The 24,120-nt window shown below is 35.8% G+C and overlaps 1 protein-coding gene across 11 annotated transcripts in view; it reads left to right on the plus strand.

Moving 5' to 3' along the window:
* Positions 1 to 487: 487 nt before the first annotated feature.
* Positions 488 to 24,120, plus strand: part of LOC105219563 (protein sidekick) — an 80,068-nt gene continuing 56,435 nt past the window's right edge. For 6 of the 11 annotated variants that reach the window (XM_054230587.1, XM_054230588.1, XM_054230591.1 and 3 more), the window contains exon 1: positions 489 to 1,901. In XM_054230587.1, coding sequence (XP_054086562.1) covers positions 1,733 to 1,901 — 169 coding nt within the window. In that variant the 5' untranslated portion in view covers positions 489 to 1,732. Of the gene's footprint in view, positions 1,902 to 24,120 lie in introns of all 11 variants that reach the window. The other 5 variants (XM_054230594.1, XM_054230595.1, XM_054230596.1 and 2 more) reach the window with 2 other exon arrangements.

A 24,120-nucleotide genomic window follows, 5' to 3' on the forward strand; every position in this document is an offset into this window, starting at 1 on the left:
CTTTTAAAAGACAAATGTACAATAAATTATAAATGCTAAACTCATTAAATGCCCGCATATCCGAAAATCATGCATTCGGACGTTTACTGTTTCAGCGCCTATATGTATACCTCAGTGATTCAGATAATTTCTCACTCCTCTATTATTGTTGACAGACAGTGTATGCTTCTCCAAACCACGAAGAAAGGTTAATCAAATAATCTATTTCATATTATATATAATTAGAGCTAACAAAAAAGAAAAATAAACTTTGTTTTTATTGAATATATACACATAACACGTTGAACGATTCCACTCATAGTTTATGCAACTTACTCCACCATTAAAAACAAATAACTCAAATAAATTTATCTGCACTGAACTTTGAGTGGCAACCATTCTCTTTCCCCTAAACATTGTTTTTCACTCAATACACTGTGGTGAGTTTGCCCGATGAATTGGTGAGCATTGAATGTAGCGCTGGCTGGAGTTCTTGTCTTCTTCATTGCGCCGGTGGTGAATAGAATTCGTTGTGCTGTGCTGTGCGAAACACATATGCTGTCGGAAGTCACGCTCGTCGACGGTTTAATTGTGGACTTTTTTCAATTTTTCGTTCGGTGTGTTGTGGAAATAGAAAAAGTCAAGAGTGCACAAATGGAAATATAATTATGGAATAAGTGAGGGGTGATTTAACTCGAATAGTTTCAAAAAAATTTATACATTTCACCATTTGATATCTATTAAAAGTGTTTTGATGCGATCGCACAAAGCGACAGCAGTTAAATTGAAATCGAAATGTGTGGCAAAGTGTGTGTGACTACTTAGAAGAATTCGATGGTTTTTATAACAAATGTGAAATGAAAATAAAATATTAAGTTTTCATGTATTTGCTTATATGTTTGCTTATACACACATAAATCAAGTTCTGGTGCATGCATTCCATAATTAAAGGCCATAAATGAATAAAGGCAGGCAAAGGGCCTGAGAATTCCAAATTAAATAAAAAGTACACAACTGGCCATTCAAGTGTTGGTTTGCGCTCGTATCTATGTGAATTCGGTGCAGTTGTGTTAATAATCCAGTGTTTAGTGTTGTTGCCGTTCTTGTGAATTTGGTGAGTCGCTCGCGCACACACATAGCCAACACAAAGACGACGCGTCGCATTTATGCGCTGTTTGCTTACCTGAGCGCTGTCGCTGCCAAGTGTGTGTGTGCCTGTGAGTAATAGTCATTAAAGAGCGGGGAAATGCCGTTCCAGCGCAAACAGGCAGGTGTGCCAGACGCGATGTTGTTGTTGTGAGTATCAACGGAAACCGGTTGTTAGTTGCACCGTCGGCAACTCTCAACTTTTCGGCGTGTGTGTTGGTGCAACGAGTTTTCGATCAACGATCTCTAAAAATTGCGAAAACGATCACTCGCGCTCTCAAAACGACAAACAGCGTTGCCAGCTTAAATAATAATTAAAGCAGTCAAAAAGAGTATGTGAAAAAAATACAAAAAATTAAGTAAACAAGTATTGAGTGCCGTTAAAGAATTAGATGTGCAACCACTGAATTATTTCTTCACCATGTGTTTGGTGGTGTGCATTCAAAATGTAAGAGAATACAAATAAACACTTCTCAAAGTTCACTACACCTTCACCTCTGCCATACTGCTAAGTGCAGCAGCAACAACAACAATAATAATAATAATAGTAAACGACATTTGCAGATCGATTAATTCACAATAACCCACTTATAAGAAATAAACAGCCATGGAGGAATGCGAGCGACGTTTAGAAAAATCCAAATTTGTGCTTTGCCACAACAACAAAAACTGCACGGCATATAGCCGCTGTAAAGTGCCATTAAAATTGAATTTATGGATTATAAGCGGCGGTGTCTGGCTGTTGCTCAGCCTCTTTGGCAGCTGCTATTGTTCAGGTATGTGTGTTTGAGTGTTTGTTAGATATACATATATGTATTTGTCAGATGACGATTCAATAAAGCACAATATGTGATTTTAGTTACAATGGTGGCATTACCTTAATGACAAGCAATTTATATGCCATTCACTGACCTATGACAAAACTATTTTTGTTTAGGGGAGAAGCGCGTTTATAAAATAAAAGAAATCGTGCTACACAAGTGAAGATGAGGAACTGTTCTGGGTTTACCAAAAACTTAAGATCAATTACTGGGAAAAAATCATGTTTCACCTACAATTAAAGTGCCTATATTTAGTTAGGAGTGCGTGCCTAAAAGCAAGTTTCAAAATATTGAGTAATTGATTTGTGTATACATGTAAATGCCTACAAAAATAATCTATGTACATATATCTGTCATATATTGTGTTCAAAACACCCCATTTAATCCCCTTCGTCCAATGATATTACGCTGAAACTCTTCTATTTTTTATGATCGTTTTGATATCAGAACAGAAATTAAAAGAATAAACTGTTCAAGTTCGCTAACTCGATTTTAAATTTTCTTCGATTTATGCAAGGAAATTCGTGTTATAGAAGTTCGAATCATCGAAATTCAACGGTATTTATACTAAAGCACCATTATATATGCTTAATACCCATATATTAACTACAAACATCGAAAGAAATTTCTTTCCCACCTCGCTATTAAAAACCAGTTAATCGATATTTATTTGTGTGTTATATTCCAACATAAATGAGAAACACATTGAAAACAATAGACAAGTATCAAAGAGCAAAGGTACTTTAATTGATAAGTATCACAACCACCACAATAACGGCGAGAGCTCAATTAGTAATGGCAGCAAAATGTTATGGGTAGATAGTTAGTTGATGATAATTGTAATGAATTAGAGCTTTTGAAGTATCCTAATAACCTCTATGGAGTAACCACTCCCGTTAATGGTTTTATAAAATTCGTAAAAAATTCAGTTCATCGTAATCCACAGCATTAAATGGATAGTAAAATTACATGCCATACATTTTCAAATTACACACATTACGTTTTTCCCCAACTTTTGAGTAGTCGAAAAATATATTTTATAGAACTCCTATTTTCTAAAGGTAATTTAGAATTTTACAACACATAAATTATATTTTTGAATTTCATTGAAACAGCTCTAGTGTTTAAAGCGCTTACTAGACAAAATAATGCTGCGTATTATTAAATATGAAAAATTCCATTGTAGCATTATTAAAAGTGAAGAATGAATATGCTATTCATATTTGCACAGCGCAAAAATTGTGCTAGTTTTGTTATTTACTAATTTCACAACCAATATCAAATTATTATTTTTTTTTGTGAATTACTCATTGGTCAAATAGTAGGCATATGAGTATGTATGTTTGTACGTATGTGAAACATTATTCATAAATATTGTATTGCAAGTTATTGTTTTGGTCAGTGTTAAAATATTTGCCTAATGATCTTATAGTGGTTAGATGAGTATAATTAATTAATTCACTTTCAACAAAAATTCAAAAGGTGAAAAGAAATTGTAACACGTAAAAACTAATATTTGCTTTAACTACAGAGTGATACATAGGTACCTTGCCAATAGCAGTGAAAAGTCTTTTAATAGTCATACATGACTTTAACCATTTCTCGATTACAATTAAGCTAACACAAAATTTTTAAATTCAATAGTAAGAATATATTTGAAAATATGAACCTTCTAATATCTTTCTCTAAAAAAATCACGAAACAATGACTTGGAATTCTTACTTCATTTAAGAACGTGAATAACATTTTCTTTTGTTACTGCACGTAGCACTGCGATAATAATTGATTTTTGAATAATTCATTACCACAATTCAATTCTTAAAAATAATTTATAAAAGCTAAGATTCTTACGGAAAAATAAATTTATTGTTTTCTTCACATTTGAAAATTGTATATTTCCGTTTGGAATTGATCATACTGCCAAATTTACTTGTACTTATATCTACAAGTAAATATGCACTTATGTGTGCTGACAAATTCGCAATTCAGTTTGAGAAATATTCATCTACCACGTATGCACGTCCTTTCCCTTCCTTCATGAAGAAAGCGTCTTAACTTTTGCGCAAGAGAAACAAATGAACAATTTTCGCGCATACCTGCCTCACAATATCTCACTCTTCTACAAATTATGTGAAAAAACTAACTATTTAACTGACAACAGTTGCGCGCCACTTCAAATGGTATTTTTGAATGATGGCTGTGGTTGTTCTTTACTTAGTTGCAATGTTACGTCACAGTAATGTAAATTGACACGTTTCAGATGTTTTGTTATCTAAGTAAGCATACATGTCTTTTTTGAAACTTTTCAATAAACTGCTTAATAAGTAAGTAACACATTCTCTAATACGAGTATATATATTTCCATTTCATCACCGACTTGGGGCCTAACCTCATGCGTATGAACGTAGAAACATTGGAGGCATAACTCCAATTGCTGACTGCGCAGTAGTAACAACTGCTGACAACCGGCACCCATTTGCATATGCGCCCTTCATGCGGTCAGCAACCATTTCGCACAGCCACGCATCATGGCCAGGTGTACAATAAGCAAGAAGTGCATCTGTTTCTTACTACAAATATGCGCTTGAACCTAGAGTAAATATTGTCGTATGACTCACAAACATGAGTTGTGAATGACATATGTATGTATGGATATGTGTATACACACAAAAAATTAGGAATGGAAGAATTAAAGAAGGACAGTGTAAGAATTTGCGTCCTAAGGCATTTCCGGTAATTCATTGTCTGGTGAATAAATTAAGGATAGCAGTTACTTACATGAAATATAGGACCCTTCATTGGGTTTTTCTTCTCATTATGAACACTATAAATACAGAATTGGGTATGATCTTAAGGCATGTTCTACGCTTCGATCATATTACCAAATTCAGTAAGTTCAAGCAATATTCATAAAAAATTTGATAAGAATTTCGATTTAGACGTATGGTGTCGATTCCTTAAAACAGTATATTTTAGTACTAAGAAACATTTTATGAGATATTATTGTAAATTGTCTTCTATACTCTGCCTTCTGACTTATTTCACTCTACCTGACAATGCACACATCTCAACAAAAACGCGCACTTTACCTTTATGTTTCATCACATTCGACATTTGCAACGACTGATGTACCAGGGGGCATATTCGCAGTGTTATGGCAATAAGGTGCTCGAGTGCAATAAGAGTTTCAGCAACAACACTCTTACACGCAGGCTTCATAAAGAGGAGCTGACTTTTGTGGCCTAACAAAGTGCCGCTACTACACTTCGTTGGCAAGTTTGGAGGACACGTAACGGCCAATGTGAATAACCAACCTCGGCAACATTAACAAAGAAGATTGTCGTAACGCGTTTTTTACTTTACATAGCATTCCTGTAAACAGGTTGAATGTCTCCACTCCGAGCACTTGCCTATCCATGACATGCTTAGTTAACGCAGTGTTTGCATTTAATTTTTTGTTCAACTCAACATATTTCTGTGTTTATCCCTAGCCTGCACTTTGAAATTGCTAACTGTTTGGATAATTCCTTTCCGGAATGACTTTTTGCTGCTGCCTTTGGCCTTAAATACAATTAAGCATTCATTAATGCTAAATGCCGTGACATCTGAAATATTACCTTGTACGTTATCTTCGACACTTTCCGTTTACTCTACTCTTCGACATTTTATATTGATTTAATTTATAATTTCATATTTAAGAAAATATGTTATAGATTAGAATTTCTTTGCTTATAATGTTACATGTTCTGTTATCGGATATGAAAATGTATGAGTCTTAAACCAAATTTTTTCACAATTAAATTCAAATAAAAATTCAATAATATATTACTCAACTTTGTTTTAATCTGACTTTTTCCGAAAATTTAAACAGTATGAGATGTAGTATATTCTAAAAATTTACGATTCGCCATATATGTATTTATTGACCTAATTACACAGCAGCACCTTTCTATCCCGCCTGTTTCATGAACATAGCTACTTTACTTCCACCTCGTAAATAAATACTGTCTGCTCAATTCTCAGGCACAAATAAATGCATAGTTACGTGTAAATAATAGATAACAATTCAATTCGTTTCTAATCGTGATTATATATATTGTCTTATAAAGGTAAACATTATATATGTACATATGCATATGGTAAATAAGCTGCACAATTTACAGTCTATTAGACACTCTATTTTATCAGAAACATAGAAATCTACTTTAGCTCATTTATGGGGTAACCGTTATCAATAGAAATTGAGCAAGAGACAAAACATACTTTTATGTTTACACACTTCCAGTATTAAAAGTATATGAGTTTGTATATTCATATTTATTACTACATAAATATTATCGTACGATTACGTCAGCGAAACACAAGTAAATCAATTTATAAATTGATGTTGCAAGCAAAATATTCGCCAGCATAGTCACATTTTATGCAATATTTTCAATTCATATTCAATTGGTAACCATTATATATTTTATGTATCAAATATCATATAATAGGAAACAATTTTTGTTTTACTTCTTAATTTTTTTTATTCACCAAAAAATTATTAAAATGCAATCAACCTACGTTGAACGCGTCGTAAACCCAACTTTCAACACTTAGTTCAAAGTTCTTTGTAGCAGAATATATCTTCTTTGGTAAATCTCAACCAGGTTTGTTTGAATTATTTGGGACTGTGTCGACCTTGTAATTAGAATTGATTTCAAACCTCTCCATCTCGACCCTTTTCCGCTTAATAGTTAATCATACAATGTTATCAAAAAACATTAATGGAGAAATACCTACAGCACTGTGGACATTGAACTTGTTAAGCTTCCCATTTGTCTAAAACTTCAAATGAGGTTGGCGCTTTGTCGCATATTACACATTTTCTTTCACTTAACAGTTATTACAACTGTTCAATCAAATATTTACATTAATAATTCAATTCCAAAAATGCAAATGCGATGTTTTTTTTTAAATATTATACTCAAATATATATTTTTGTTCATATTCCCGCATATTTAATAATATATTCTTTGTATTTTGACTACTATTTATTGCAAAGCGATTCAATATTTTGTAGTTTTTATTGTTTGCTCATATCGTGTGTTATTTCGCTAATGAATTAATTAGTTCGCAAGCATTTTTAGACAATTTATGTTCTGTGGCACTAATGGTTTTCATTCCCATGAGTGCTAATTCATCAACCACTAGGAATGACAGCTTAATTTCACTAATTAGTAGATTTTTTGAAACATGAGTTCAATTTTGTATATAAGTAACTTTAAACTCCCAATGTTATGATTCAATAATAAGATAATTAAATCAATTGCTGAATCCAGTTATTATTTATTTGAAGAGAAAAGCTTTAATTGAAACTCCACTATATGCAAAAGTTAATTTTTGTTTCGCTTATGCCTACTATTAATTTTGCTTTTTAATTTTTACAAATTTTACCCTTTATTACAATTCTTACGAACAGTTATGAGAAGTAGACAATTTGCATTATTTCAATTGAATGGTATCTCCAGTTGTTGTAAAGCTCATTATATAATATAATTTTCTTGTTGCTATGTTTTTGTTCACATAATTCAATTGTATTGCCTAATCGCCTTACTTTCTCCCTATTATGACCTCATTATAGAAGTTAAAATTTCATCACTTCCATTACAATCAAGACCGTTGACGAGAAATGGGAAAATGTCCAAAAATTAAAGCTAATGGGAGTTGCTGAGAAAATAGCTCTATTAATCGATCAATGATCCTCAAAAAATATTCCAGATTCTTTGGGTAATATGAAATACTTGGTGATTATTACTTGATATCAAATTGTAAAGAGATCTGGTATAAGTAAAAACCAATTAAATATTAAAATTAAATTAAATTTTAACACTTATTTACATATCCAGCAGATGCCTTGATTTAGAAATATTGAAACCTTCAACAGTAACTCCTTGAAACAGAAGCAATACATGCAATGAGGATTGCATTCCTTTTTATATATCGTTGTCAAAGTAGTTTTCCATTCGAACAATATTTTCAGTTGAGATATCCATTTTAATGCCGATAATGCACTATATGTAATATCTTCATATCTTCATAAAAAATTAAAATAATGCAAAACTTTATTTTCATGTGAAATCAGTCAGATGGAACTATATGTATAATTATAAATATATTTACTGTGGAAGATCGGTGGAGTACTTACGTACTTACATGCATAAATGTTCATTGAAAAATTTAGAAAGCGAAGGCTGCACAACGACTAAAGTAATTTACTTGCACAACAAAATATGGCATCAAACAGCAATGTATTTACTAATAACAAAAAATAATCATCAGGCAGTACGCTAACTATTGTTACACAATAGATCAGATATAAAATAACTTACGTACAACATTAAATACTTTTAATATCGTTTTTGAAAGCGCGTGTTATCTAAACCTAAATATAAATAAATAAATAAGTAATATTAAAAAACATATCAATTGAGGAGAATTAATTTGGCTCTATCGTTTATTATATGAACGAAATGAATAAACTTACTCATCGTGCATACGACAGCATATTCTGAATAAATCAGTCCACCGCGATTTCTCCTTCATCTTTTTCCTGATTGATCGAATTATTGCACATACCCTCAAACGCCGTTGAATTGAAGCATTTTTGTTGTTGGATAATGAATTAAAATTAAGCTTTATAAAATAAATATTACAACAGTTGTTTCCTTTCCAATTGATATCAACAATGAACAACGTTTGCTATTTGTTGATGATGGTGTGATTTTACTTGTATTTGTAAGTGCTCTAGAAATATCATTATATACCTCTGACGACACATTTTATTATATGAGATGTTGTTTAACTGTACTGTCTCTAAACATTAGCATTTATCTGTAGTTTTATTAAAATAACACACAATTTGACCCATAAATTCGGCATAAAGAAATTAATAGAATAACGAAAATCGTCATATATAGTATATGAGGGCTGAAGTAATCCCTGAACCGATTCCACTCATTTTCACCACCAAGGTACACTACATATATAAAAGACTATACGCTCTCTTAATTTTGCTAAGATATATCACATATTAACCGATATTAACGGAATAAAGCCCACTGTCTTTTCGAAAAATATTTGGCATATGGGAGTTAGGGGAAGATATGACCCGATTTTAATTATTTTGGGTACAGAGACACTCTATTAGAAGAAAAAGATTCCCTCTGAATTAAATAAAAATATCTGAGAGATTTACCGATATTTTCAGTTCTTCATGTTCGCTATCAGGGAGTTATAGTCCGTTAACGCACTTTTAGAACTTTTCAACGTAACCTTTGTAAGAGAGAGGGCGTGGTAATTAACCGATTTCACCTACACGACTGCAGAAAGTTTGGTTTATATAACTTTATTGGTTTGCGAGATATATACGAAAAAAACTACTTGGGGAACGCCTACTTTCCAAAAAAAATTACATCCAAATATGCCGCTTCCTAGTGCGATCCTCAATACCATGTTTAATTTTCATAACTTTATTTATGGCTTCGTTATGACACTTTATATGTTTGCGGTTTTCACCATTTGGTGGGCGTGACAGTGGTCCGATATTTCCCATTTTCGAAAGCAACCCTCTCATGGCGCCAAGGAATATGTGTACCAAGTTTCACTCAAGGTATCGCTTGCACAGATGAGCGGACGGACAGACATCCAGATTTCAAATATACTCATCACTCTGATCATTTTAGTATATATTATACTATATTTAACTCGATTAGTTTTAGGCGTTACAAACAACCATTATGTGAACAAAACTATTATACTCTCTTAGCAACTTTGTTGCGAGTGTATACAAACTATAATATCTATGAATAATGTTATTTTCCTGTAACTCAATATTGCTTCTCACCGTTTTCCTATATGATAGCAATGGTTTCGTCACACATGCTAAGGTAATGTTCAGCTAAAAGAAAAACAAATCGTTGCAGTAAGCACTTCTTTGCAGCTATATAACGTCACTAACTATTAGGTAACCTGTACTTGTCCATCATCAGAATGACAACATGGCCAATAAACTAGTTTGAACCATACACATGGCAAGGCAAGAGAAGAATCAAGAAGTTGTTGAAAAAGTGCGTGCATGTGTTTGTAAATATGTGCGTAAGATCACAATGACGCGTTGTTTATGCGACTTTAACAAATCACAGACAGAAGAAAAAAAGAGGAAAAACCTTTGAAAATGAAGAATCTGAAAATCAAAAAAAAGCTGGAAAACAAATATACAGTGGACTGTAGGGAAATTGCTTGAACATTTGTATAAGTATGAAAAGTTTTAGGATAAGTATTATTATTTAATTTGTTATATATTTAATTATTTTAAGTCTTTAAGATATTTAAAATTATCATAAAACTATTCATAGAAAAATAATTTCAATATTGGTACATGACTGGTCTCCTTCATACTAGTTTACTTTCAGACCGAAACAACAGTAAACTGATATTTTTTCGACCATTTTGATTTGTTTTTGTAGAGTAAAAGCCGTCGTAATGTTCAGCATTGTCGCGTCTTGTAATTATAAATATTTTTTTGTTTTATTTGCTTGTCTCTTTCCTACATTCTTTCCGTATTTAGTATTATTTGTGTGCTTTGTTTCACATTCGTTATTGTTTGTCTTTTAAAACGCCACTCTTTGGTTGAATTCAACCAGCAAGCTACTCGTTTTTCTGTTTTCCATTTAAATTGTCTTCACATGTTTCTGCTTCCTCCTAGTGCATTGTGATAATGGTTGTTGTTAAATTGTTTTTCCCTAAAGACACCGCGTTGTCGTCGTTGACTACGAGATTCCCACAATTGCGAAAAAGTGGTGCTTATTTAGGGCGCATTATAGCCCTGATGTTTGTGCTGTACTCAAGATAAGAAAAGTTGTTGTTGTATATATTTATAGTGTATATTCATCTGTGTATAGTATCTTATGAGTCGGCTTTGGGAACTTTTAAACCAAGCTTAATTTTCCACATTTTTGTTGTGATCTTTTCTAGTTTACACTTTGTTTCTGTTTATTCGTTTAAAGTTCTCGGGAACAATTCATTTACGCATAATAAAAATTTTATTGCCGATTTTAACCGCAAATTAAACGAAAATGTTAAATAAGCATAAGTAAACAATATACTGTATTTTCCCGAAATAACGAATATTCGTTTTAACGAAAACCGCATATAACGAACTAGCAAATTTTTTACATTGAGTACCTTAAACAGCGAATATTGGGGTTTAACGAACATCATAAAGAAGATGTATGTAGAAAGAGTTAAATGTCAAATGTTAAAATAGTGATAACTGTATTAAAAAGGAATAACGTGAGAAGATTAAAAAAAGGTGCAAATTGAAAAAATGAGTGCATAAAATATATTGAATTGGATAGAAAACCTTGAACGCCAAATAGAAGGATGTCTGAATTGTGTAAAAAAATAATTTAAAAGTGTCCACCGTTTCTAGTATACTAAATAATAACGTAAACATTTCGTAGTGGAGAATTTACTGAATTGGTCCATTTTGGAAGAATTTAGCCGATAATATATATGAACACTCTGCAGAGCACCAGGAAGAAAATTGAAAACAAAAAAGTATTCAAAAGAAGAGAACGACGATTGATCAAGTTTTTAAATAGTTATCAAAATTTACGAGTATTATTAATTAAAAAATATCCATCTCGTATAATGCGATTTTGAACAATTAAACAATTTACTAAACTGCAATTTAGTGATATTTAACTAATTTTTATTAAAAAACATACATCTAAGTGAGTACTTAAATTAACGATTTAATCATTTAATTTCCACAATATCGGTCAGATTGCACTTCAGTGAGCGATAAATAACGGGTGAGCGATAAGTGTCTAACGAATAATATCTGAAATAATAAATTTAACTACGAGTATAAGTTGACAAAGCGGACTTACAAATAGTTAAGTGAAATAGTTTATAATTGGAATGTGATTTCCTCTTGGAATTATTATTATTATTAATTATTCGCAATGAATCGAGAAATGTCTTAACCTATTTTCAATGATGAATAAAATAATGAAAATTTAAAAATCGACTCATTCGTGTCACACTCACATAGAGAATACTTTTTGTCATTTTAATTTTAAGTTATATGCAGAATACCTTAATAACGTAATAGGTATAAATCACATGTCTTTAATTTAAACAATTTATTTATATTACAGAATTAATTTTTAGGGTGCGCTTGCCCATTCTTTGTTTCTGAATGCAAATACATATGTATGTAATTAAAGAAATGTGCGAGTCTTTTCGGTCAGTTTAAATTATCTCTATGCCTATTCATATCAGTCCGTATCAGGTTACTCTTTCAAGTGGATTATGCAAACATCAACAAAAATGCCATATACTTAAGAGCGCATATGGTTCGCCAAACATTTTTTTAAACGAATTTGATATTTCATTATGAAAAAAATCGTATGAACATGTGAATATCCCAACAACTTGAAATGGATAATCAAAGAAATGCTGAGCCATTACAAGTGTCTTGTGTATTTGCTTAAATCAAAATAAGTCAAAATACATATTTATATTTAGAAAACTTCACATGAGAAAATATTAAAATACAAGTTGACTTATTGTCTTGTCGGTTAGAATTTCAGTGTACTCAGAGTCACCATAACATTCGTGGAAAATCGTTTACATTAGAAACTAATATGTGTTATAATGGGTAAAGGAATTACTACAACTTCAACTCTAGCACACTAAAACTCAAACAAATTTAACATGAGTTGGCTAAATAAAAAATGTATCATTTCATATAGATCTCTGGTAAATCAAAAATTATGTTTATTCTACTGTTACATATACATAGGTTAATCATTTTAATTTTACTTTCTATTTTTTGGACTTTGTTTGATTTTGGTTCCATAATTAAGTGAATTAAATCAAAGTGAAAAGTTTGACTGTCAATATGATAGCTATACTTTAAAGGTTATCCTTAAAAATAATTTTATTGTTAAAAAATTACAATTACAATTGACTAAATAATTTTTTCATTTTTCTTTTCAGGTTTGTTTGTCTATATATACTCACTAAAGATATCTACTCACATGTGGGAATTAAGCGCAATTGTTCCATCCACTTGATGGTATTCCGTGAAGACTTCCAAGCTCTTAATTTCACATTCATAAACAAAAGAGCAGACTCTGCAACAGTAAACATGCACGAATATGCAAGGAAGTGGAGACGTATATTTAAAGAAAGTAAACTCTTCAAGAGTTTGTGGGAAATTTTACTTGTATAGTAGGGATGCTCATTGCTGACAGGTGAACTGTATTAGCATTGAGCCATTTATTCTTTGTAATTAGTGCATTCCATTTAACGCAAGCTATGATCTGCTATCTGGTAAGTAAGATTAAATAGAAAAGGAGAAAAAGACAGGTTTGGCGAAGTTGTGCCGAGATTTTTCAGCACATGCCAAAATGTATGTGAGAATGGAGTTCGCAGTAATATGCGCTGCGAGCGGCGAGAAGTAAAGAAAAATATTTGTAAATGCGACATAAAAAATGAGAAAGGCGAATGCAGTTGGTGTAAATATGTCTTTTATAGCAGACATAGTGGAAGCGTGGAATAAAAGCGGGCAAGTCATTGCCATTGCCATTGTCGATGGCGAAGCTGTCCAGTAGGAGTTATTGTAGACAGTTAATTACATATATGCTACAAGAAATTACCACAATTTTGTTGGATGCTTTAAAATGCTATGTTTATACCACATTTGAATTACGATACTGACGCATTGTAAATATCTTCCTACCTATGAAAATAGTTTGAGGAATTTTATTTTCTACTACCATACTGGACTTTATAAGGTCTGACAACGACTACACCATTCATAATCTAAAAAAGTCACCAAATGATTTATTTTACCGAAAAAACTTGTTTACTTTCTTACTTATTAACATGACTATGAAAGGAACTTCCTTCTAGAATAATCTCTCTAAATCATACCATGCGTTGTTAGTAAAAGAGCGTTTTGCAAAAGAATTATCCGCTTTTATAAAGTTATATTCATATAAAACGAAAAGAAATTATTTACGTATTATCTATGAATATTTTTTTCACTTATAAGAAGTCAGCACTTTTCCAATAAACTTGGTTTCTTCCTTATCTTTACGTGTTTTCTCTGGCATTCATGCGAACTGTATCATCAATGTCGCTGTCATTTCCATCGTCATGCTTAATTAAGTTCCCAAACGACGACGACTCCAAATGAGACGATCCAATTACTTTTCTCTCATTGTCTTTTATGAGTGCATTCTGTTGAATGTTTTTGTATGCAATGCAGGAACAACAATTTGTACTGGTTAGTATTTATCAGTATTGCGAGACAGCTGAAATGTACTCCTATCTGACAGACAGACTTACTGCTAAAGTCAAAATTAACTTTCGCGGATGAATATAACTACCTCTGTGATCATTACTTTATGTAATATATGTCCGCTCAATTCACTCAATGTGTCCTAGTGGCAACAAACGATGTTGACTAATTGTGAAATTGTCAAAAGTCAAGACAGTTTTGTTCTTGCGAAAGAGTTAAGGGAAACTCTAAATCGCAAGATTAATAAGAGTTAACCTCTCTAAATATCAGAAATTTTATATTCTGGAGTGCATTGTAAGAAAAACACATCAGTTCGTAACGTCATAAACGATAGGAACAAATTTATTCACTATAACTATGAAAGTTTAATCGTTCGAATCATTTACATATTAATTTTGTCTTACACTCTAAAAATTTTAGAAAATCATTCGACGGTTTGGGCAAAATCTTGTTTTGCATTATTTTACCAACTTGTCCACCGAATCACTAGTGACAATAATATGCTGTTGATTTGTTGGCTTAAATGCTTAAAAACTCATAAACAAAAGAATGCGGAAATATTCGATGCGTCTGCAACAAATGGTGTTGCATCGCCCAAGCGACGCACCAGCTCTATGAAAAACTGCTGCCGCAGTCAACAAAATAAAATAATTGAAAGAACGGCTAAATGCATAGACGCATAGCTACAAAAGCAAACGAATAAATGCAACAAGCAGCAATCGGTCATTTAATTTCTGGCCGCCAGCACAATTACAATAGCTGCACCCGGAAAGCGTAGAATTTCATTAAAACACCACACTTTTCCTTCATTCTATCATTTTCCATTCTCTTTTGTGCTGTACATCGTGTAGACTAGCTAGACAAGTTTCTGCTTATTTCCAGATCTAAGAGTCAGCGGTTTCAATATATTCGTTGGCAATTTATGTGCCTCAACACACACGTTTTCTGTTGCGTCTGCTATTTCTTCAATTCTCCGATTCTTCAGTTTTGCTTCTTATCTAATTTTCTTATTCTTTTCTTTTTGGACGGATTCGAATTCTTACCGCATATCATATAAATTGCCATTGTGCAGTGTGTTAGGGCGTGACTGCCATTAGGTAGTTCGTGAGTTCATGTTAGCATTATAGTCCATTCGCCCGTGTTCTTCAAAATGTTCCTCTTCTACTGCATTTTCACCATATTTTCTATTTATTATTCTTTGAAATATATATAGTAACTAACAATATAAACGGACTAATAGTCATTATGAATGTCCTCCGCATAAATATAATTATTGCACAATAATTTCATCACCAATTCTTCGGGGACAAGTCCATGGATTAATTGTGGTGTTCACAAAGTAATAACGTATTGCAATCGTGGCTGTTGCATGTTGCAAGGCCATCATTTATTTTCTTTAACAAATATAAAAATTTTAATGAATCCACTAAAACAAGCAAATAAATGAGTTGCAATATTGCATTCTTGGGGAATTCGGGTAGGGCGTCTCTTAACCACCGCACACAGAAGCGATTGTCTAAGAAACCTCTGGGACGCGGTGATTGTTAGGAGATCACAACAGCTTCTGCAGAAACAAACGAAGCAAGTTTGTAATTAAAAACATCGAAATGCAGTAAATGCGTAGAGATTGTGAAGGCACGCGATATAATCACCGTTGGACATCTGATGTGACCTCAGTGCTTGGTGCTCAACAATGGCCGAACAAGTTGCATGCAGTGTGCAGCTACGGTCATAAGAAAACTAACATAACAACATTTCAGTGAATGGAAGTCTTTTTTATAGAAAAACCAGCTTTTTACTCGGCATATGTATACTCAGCTAAAAGGGCTGACCGTCACTGAATACAGCAATTGGTCAACGTGTTAAACCTGTTCTTAGCGGTTTATTGGGAATGTGCTGCTGCACTTACTAATTTCTTTTTATTTTTCAATTCGCATTTTCTTTGCCCCATACGTTTTCCCCAATTTCATTTTTCATTAATTCTGCTAAGTCTGACCATACTGTTAAATTCCTTAGCTTATTAACGATTCGTGGGGCTTTGTTTCGGTGTCTCTCAGAACTATTGATTAATTTTGTGTTGACTTGCCTTTAGCAGTATTTTTTGTTCGCCTTGATTTCAACATAGACAGGCAACCTTAAACCGATAATTTTGATTAATAATATTGGTTGCTTTCAGCATTATTCATTTAGTTTGCCTATGTGATGATATTCCTTTTCCGGCGATTTCTGTAAAAAAAAATATAGAAATTGTTCGTTACATTGCATTTAGCAAACATCTTTTGGCATAACCTACCAAAGAGTTTAGTTTTCCTGATCTGAACTGAACTTCTACCAACTTTTATACGAGAGCGTCTTTTTATACTCATATTTAATAGCCCTTTCGCACAGGAGTTAATTGTTCAATTAACCGGTCTTTACTCGATTAAAGCCCTAATTTAGATTGATTTAGGTACCACAAAAAATAAAAATCTCATTTTTTACATTAATGTTTAATCGAATATAAATCGAGTTGTAAATGGAATGCAACTCGCGGGTTGTTGATTGACCACGCTGTAGGCTTGGTTGTGGTTATTGATAATTAGCAATCAGCTGATGAAACTTACCAGCTCCGTATGAACAGCAAAACCAAAAATATTTAAAACTGATCGTTAATCGAGTAGCCGGATGTGCGAAAGGCAAAAACTAGTATCTCAATTATTATTTTAATGTACTAAATTTATTTGGTTGTGCGAAAAAAATATAACTCTCTCCCTTTCAATCAGTCTTCAGAAAACGGTTATTTCCTATAATAATCTTAAAATACATTATTTTGTTTTTCTGCTCAAAAACATGTAAATTTTTAGTTGTTGTTTCCAGCAACACTTACACAAACAAATCGACAGAAATCGCTTTTGTTTACCGACCAACCTATCGACAAGAAAAAGTGTGCCAAAAACGACAAAAAATCTCTCGGTTTCTGGCACATACAGCAAAAAAGCTTTTAAAACTTCGTAAGTGTATTCGTATGTTAGCACTCATCGGCCAGGCGTCGCTGCAATGGAAACACTGCAGCATCCATTTGTTGCGCTTTTTACTGCACTCTTGCACTCGCTGCTTTGTAGCCCGCATTTCTACCACTTCGATGGCCATTGTTGTATACTCTTTTAGAGCTGACTAGGCTGTGAAACAAATTTGCCCGCACATTTGTTTGAGGTCATTCAAAGCGCTTTGGCATCTTTTAAGCATAAAAAGTCAGTTGATTTGTGTTGTGCAGTCTTTCCGATTCTTTACTCATATGTTTCAACTATTGTTGTGGTTTTGTATATACCGTATGGTTTAGTTTCGTAAAAAGTGGGTGAGTGCTCTCAAGATTCTTTATTTTACATTTAGCAACAAACATTTGCACAAATCGAAAATTACTTTCCATATTTATTATCTGGAAGTTATGCATCGATTATAAGATTAATATTTCATATTTATAAATAAAGGTTTGCCAGAATGAAATTTAAATTAATACAGTTAAGATTATACATATCTATTTGATATGTTGAGACTAGGCTATTTCATAACGCATTTATGTTAAGTGACTACTAGTGATCTCAGCCATATAATACATAAGTATATGCGGACCTGAGACGATTTCAAATTTCATCACCGACAGCCGAACGATTTTCTACTCGACTTGCACTCCTGCTCTCTGAGAGCACTCATCAGCATCTCGGTATAAGGGAGCTGTGGGACGGCATATCAAACTCCTTACGTACAGCTGCAACCGAAACCATTGGCTTTCGGAAAAGTCAAAAAAACAGCTGGTATGATGAGGATTGTCGTCTCGCAGTGGAGAGAAAACAGACTTCCTACCTCGCAATGTTGCGATCGACCGCAACACGAGCGGGATGGGAAAGATACCGAGAGCTGAAGAGGGAAGCGAGACGCATTTGCAGACAAAACAAGAAATAGCCCGAAATGCGTGAGTATAAAGAGCTTGATAAGCTGGCCGACAGGGGTAACGCTCGAAAATTTTAACGCCGGAGCACACTCCTGTAAGACCCCCAGAGGTGATCTAGTTATTGATGACCAGAGTATACTGAGTTTGTGGAGGGCTGAGTCAGTGTGGCTTTAGACCTGGAAATTCACCATGCGCCAAATTTTGGAGAAGACCCATGAAAATAGGATCGACACACACCATCTCTTTGTCGTCTCTTTAAAGCTACTTTCTGGCGTACGCCGATGATATCGATATCATTGGAAACAACACCCGCGCCGTTAGTTGTGCTTTTTCCAGACTGGATAAGGAAGCGAAACGTATGGGTCTGGTGGTGAACGAGGACAAGACGAAATATCTCCTGTCGTCAAACAAACAGTCAGCGCATTCGCGTCTTGGCTCCCACGTCACTGTTGGCAGTCATAACTTTGAAGTTGTAGATAATTTCGTCTACCTGGGAATCAGCATTAACAGCAATAACAATGCCAGCCTGGAAATCCAACGCAGAATCACTCTTGCCAACAGGTGTTACTATGGACTAAGTAGGCAATTGAAAAGTAAAGTCCTCTCTCGACGAACAAAAACCAAACTCTACAAGTCGCTTATCATTCCCGTCCTACTTTACGGTGCAGAAGCGTGGACGATGTCAACATCCGATGAGACGGCACTAGGAGTTTTCGAGTGAAAGGTTTTGCGGAAAATTTATGGTTCCTTAAGAATTGTCAACGGCGAATACCGCAGACGATGGAACGATGAGTTGTATGTGTTATTCGACGACATAGACATAGTCCAGCGAATAAAAAGACAGCGGCTACGCTGGCTAGGTCATGTTGTTCGAATGGATGAAAGTGCTCCAGCTCTGAATGTATTCGATGCAGTACCCGCTGGTGGAAGCCGAGGAAGAGGGAGACCTCCACTTCGATGGAAGGACTAGGTGGAGAGGGACTTGGCTTCGCTTGGTATAACCAATTGGCGCCAAACTGCAACAAGGAGGGAGACGTGGCGCGCTGTTTTGGAGTCGGCTATAACCGTCTACACCAGTCAAGAAGAAGAAGAAGTGAGGAGAAAGTAAAGACCACCTTTTAGCATCACACTGAATGACACATATTATTAATATATGAACATAACTGCATTCTAAAAAATTATTCTACATATCCATTATTGTTATCAAAAAGCAGTCATCTTAATTAATCTATAGTTTCTATTAGGCGAGTGAAAAATTTTATATTCTGAATATATACATGTACGTACATATATGCAAGAAGACAAATCTTCGTATAGTTTTAGTAATTGTTTCTTCCATTTTAATTAATGGAACGCATGTTGCGCTCGTTTAGCAGCACAATTACCGCGATGTCTGCCTTAATCTATGAAACTATGTGACGAATGCGCTCACATTACATTCCGTATTCAACAAAAAACAGCAGTATAGGAGTGCTGCAGCCTGGGAGATAAGACTTCATCTTGATACAAATATTTTCACATACATTTTACAATATTTACATATCCAGTTTTTCTTAAACCTGTCTTAATTAGCAATCTAGAAGGTATTTAGTTCTTTTAGTATATTTTTCCGTATTAGGGCGGGGCTACGCCCACTTTCCCAAAAAAATTACATTCAAATATGCCCCTTCCTAGAGCGATACTTTATACCAAATTTTAGTTTTATAACTGTATTTATTGACTTGGTTTTCGCCATTTTGTGGGCGTGGTAATGGTCCGATTTCGCCCATTTGCTTTGTGGTAAAAGTATAAAAATTCATATTACTATTGATCATGTGTAGAAGTTCACGCAAGTGAGGAAAGTTTTTGATTGTCACTCACTTGGGAGTGGCCAGAAACGCTTCTTCTCCACATGGTTCAAGCAGCTCACGACTCCCGGTTTTAGACCAAGTATCCTCTGGGTAGCCAACAGACATCCGTTTGAAGGCGAGCTAAAGTGAGAAGGCGAAGCCCGCTTATGCGGTTGTGCGTAGGGTTTGGGACCCACCACATAAAAACACCCCCCAATGAAAAATCTACGAAAGCCTCGGATGAGACACCCCCCTTTTGATGACGACCCCTGCAAACGTTTTAAGGATAATGATATAAGGGCATGCACCTGGAATGTCCGGACCCTTAATTGGGAAGGTGCCTCTGCCCAGCTGGTTGATGTCCTCATACGACTTAAGGCTGACATCACCGCCATCCAAGAAGTGCGATGGACGGGACAAGGACGGAAGAAGGTGGGTCCTTGTGACATCTACTACAGTGGCCATATAAAGGAGCGCAAATTTGGTGTTGGATTTGTGGTGGGAGAGAGACTCCGTCGCAGAGTCCTGGCATTCACCCCGGTGGATGAACGTCTAGCCACAATCCGCATCAAATCGAGGTTCTTCAACATATCGCTGATTTGCGCCCACGCCCCAACGGAAGAGAAGGACGATGTGACCAAAGATGCTTTCTATGAGCGCCTAGAACGCACCTATGAGCGCTGCCCCCGACACGATGTAAAAGTCGTGCTTGGTGATTTTAACGCCAGGGTGGGTAAGGAAGGTGTCTTTGGCACAACAGTCGGAAAATTCAGCCTCCATGACGAAACATCGCCAAACGGCCTGAGGCTGATCGACTTCGCTGGGGCCCGAAATATGGTCGTCTGTAGTACCAGATTCCAGCATAAGAAAATACATCAAGCTACTTGGCTGTCTCCTGATCGAAACACGCGGAACCAAATCGATCACGTTGTGATAGACGGAAGACATGTCTCCTGTGTTTTAGACGTGCGTACGCTCCGAGGACCAAATATAGACTCGGACCATTATCTGGTCGCAGCGAAGATACGCACCCGCCTCTGTGCAGCAAAGAATGCCCGTCAACAAACACAAGGAAGGTTCGACGTCGAAAAGCTGCAATCGCAACAGACAGCCACGAAATACTCTACTCGACTTGCACTCCTGCTCTCTGAGAGCACTCATCAGCATCTCGGTATAAGGGAACTGTGGAACGGCATCTCAAACTCACTGCGTACCGCTGCAGCCGAAACAATTGGTTTTCGGCAACGACAAAAAACAAGCTGGTACGATGAGGAGTGCCGTCTCGCAGCGGAGAGAAAACAGACTGCCTACCTCGCAACATTGCAAACGACCACAACACGTGCGGGATGGGATAGATACCGAGAGCTGAAGAGGGAAGCGAGACGCATTTGCAGACAAAAAAAGAAAGAGGCCGAAATGCGTGAGTACGAAGAGCTTGAGAAGCTGGCAGACAGAGGGAATGCTCGAAAATTTTATGAAAAAATGAAGCGACTTAACGAAGGTTTCAAGACCGGAGCATCCTCATGTAGAGACCAAGGTGGTAATCTGGTAACCGATGTCCAGGGCATACTGGGATTATGGAGGGAACACTTCTCCGACCTGCTGAATGGCAGTGAGAGTACAACACCAGGAGATGGCGAACCCGATCCCCCAATCGATGACGATGGAACAGATGTTCCATTACCCGACCATGAAGAAATTCGAATAGCAATTACCCGCTTGAAGAACAACAAAGCAGCGGGGGCCGATAGATTACCGGCAGAACTATTCAAATACAGCGGCGAAGAACTGATAAGGTGCATGCATCAGCTTCTTTGCAGAATATGGTCGGAAGAAAGCATGCCTGACGATTGGAATCTCAGTGTGCTCTGCCCAATCCATAAAAAGGGAGATCCCACAATCTGCGCCAATTACCGTGGGATCAGCCTCCTAAATATCGCATACAAGGTTCTATCGAGCGTATTGTGTGAAAGACTAAAGCCCACCGTCAACAAACTGATTGGACCTTATCAGTGTGGCTTTAGACCTGGAAAATCGACAACTGACCAGATATTCACCATGCGCCAAATCTTGGAGAAGACCCGTGAAAAGAGGATCGACACACACCACCTTTTTGTCGATTTTAAAGCTGCTTTCGACAGCACGAAAAGGAGCTGCCTTTATGCCGCGATGTCTGAATTTGGTATCCCCGCAAAGCTAATACGGCTGTGTAAGTTGACGTTGAGCAACACCAAAAGCTCCGTCATGATTGGGAAGGACCTCTCCGAGCCGTTCGATACCAAACGAGGTTTCAGACAAGGTGACTCACTATCGTGCGACTTCTTTAACCTGATGCTGGAGAAAATTATAAGAGCTGCAGAACTAAACCGAGAAGGTACAATCTTCTACAAGAGTGTACAGCTCCTGGCGTACGCCGATGATATTGATATCATCGGAAGCAACAACCGCGCCGTTTGTTCTGCTTTTTCCCGCATGGATAAGGAGGCGAAGCGAATGGGTCTGGAGGTGAATGAGGACAAGACGAAATATCTCCTGTCATCAAACAAACAGTCGGCGCATTCGCGTCTTGGCTCCCACGTCACTGTTGACAGTCATAACTTCGAGGTCGTAGATAATTTCGTATACCTGGGAACCAGCATCAACAACACGAACAATGTCAGCCTCGAAATCCAGCGCAGAATAACTCTTGCCAACAGGTGCTACTTTGGACTGAGTAGGCAATTGAACAGTAAAGTCCTCTCTCGACGAACCAAAATCAAGCTCTACAAGTCGCTTATCATTCCCGTCCTGCTTTACGGTGCAGAAGCTTGGACGATGTCAACATCAGATGAGACGACACTAGGAGTTTTCGAGAGGAAAATTTTGCGCAAGATTTATGGTCCTCAGAACATTGGCAACGGCGAATACCGCAGACGATGGAACGATGAGCTGTACGAGTTATACGACGACATTGACATAGTTCAGCGAATAAAAAGACAGCGGCTACGCTGGCTAGGTCATGTTGTCCGAATGGACGAAAACACTCCAGCCCTGAAAGTGTTCGATGCAGTACCCGCCGGAGGAAGCCGAGGAAGGGGAAGGCCTCCACTCCGTTGGAGGGACCAGGTGGAGAGCGACCTGGTTAAGCTTGGGATCTCCAACTGGCGCCGAACTGCGAAGGAGAGAGAGAGGTGGCGCACTATCGTCGATTCGGCTATAACCGGCTAAACGGTTGCAACGCCAATCACATACATACATACCCAACTCCAGTCATAAATTCAGGTGAATCATCAAACAGAAAAGCTTTAAGAAATTACCAATAATTATTTGCATAAGTCACGGCGAAAGCAAATTTCACAAAATGTGAGTAATCACACATAAGCACATCACTACGCATCAACTTTGCTTGGACCGAAGACAAAAGTGTATGCATGAGTATCATCTCAAACTAGTTTGCCATCCGATACCATACTTAAATACATAAACCGTTAAAATGACGTCACACAAGCGACAGTGACAGCGCATACCGTTGGAATGTATAAAATAATATAAAATTATATCACCAGCAGACAAAGAGACCAAAACGAAATGGATTAACGAACAACTAACTCACAAAAGCCAGTAAGCTGAACATTATTGTCAAAAAGGCGTGCACAATGTTGGGCAGTTCAAAGCCACATTCTAAAGGCAACCACTGTGACCACGGCTACAGTTCAAGCTGACTCGACAGCTATGGGCCGGAGGTAAAAGTAATGCGGAATTGTGTGTGGTAATCTTTGGGTTAATGCTGCTAATTTCTCAACTCGCAACAACTACTAAAACAATAGAACATTTATAATCAACGAAAGAATAATTTATTTCTGCAAAATAATGCATATATGAATGCAAGTGGACATGAAGTCATATTTTTTAACTGCTCGAATTGCATTTCTTGAACTCTCATTTGAACTAAGGAGTCTTTAATAAAAAAGTCTATCTTCCAGTTGATGTACACAGTCGTTAATATTGTATATTCTACCACACCCTTTATACTATAGAGATACATAGAACTAAGTTGTTGCTAATTGCTGAATTTTTCTT

Source organism: Zeugodacus cucurbitae, chromosome 5, assembly GCF_028554725.1.
Source record: "Zeugodacus cucurbitae isolate PBARC_wt_2022May chromosome 5, idZeuCucr1.2, whole genome shotgun sequence".
Lineage (NCBI taxonomy): Eukaryota > Metazoa > Arthropoda > Insecta > Diptera > Tephritidae > Zeugodacus > Zeugodacus cucurbitae.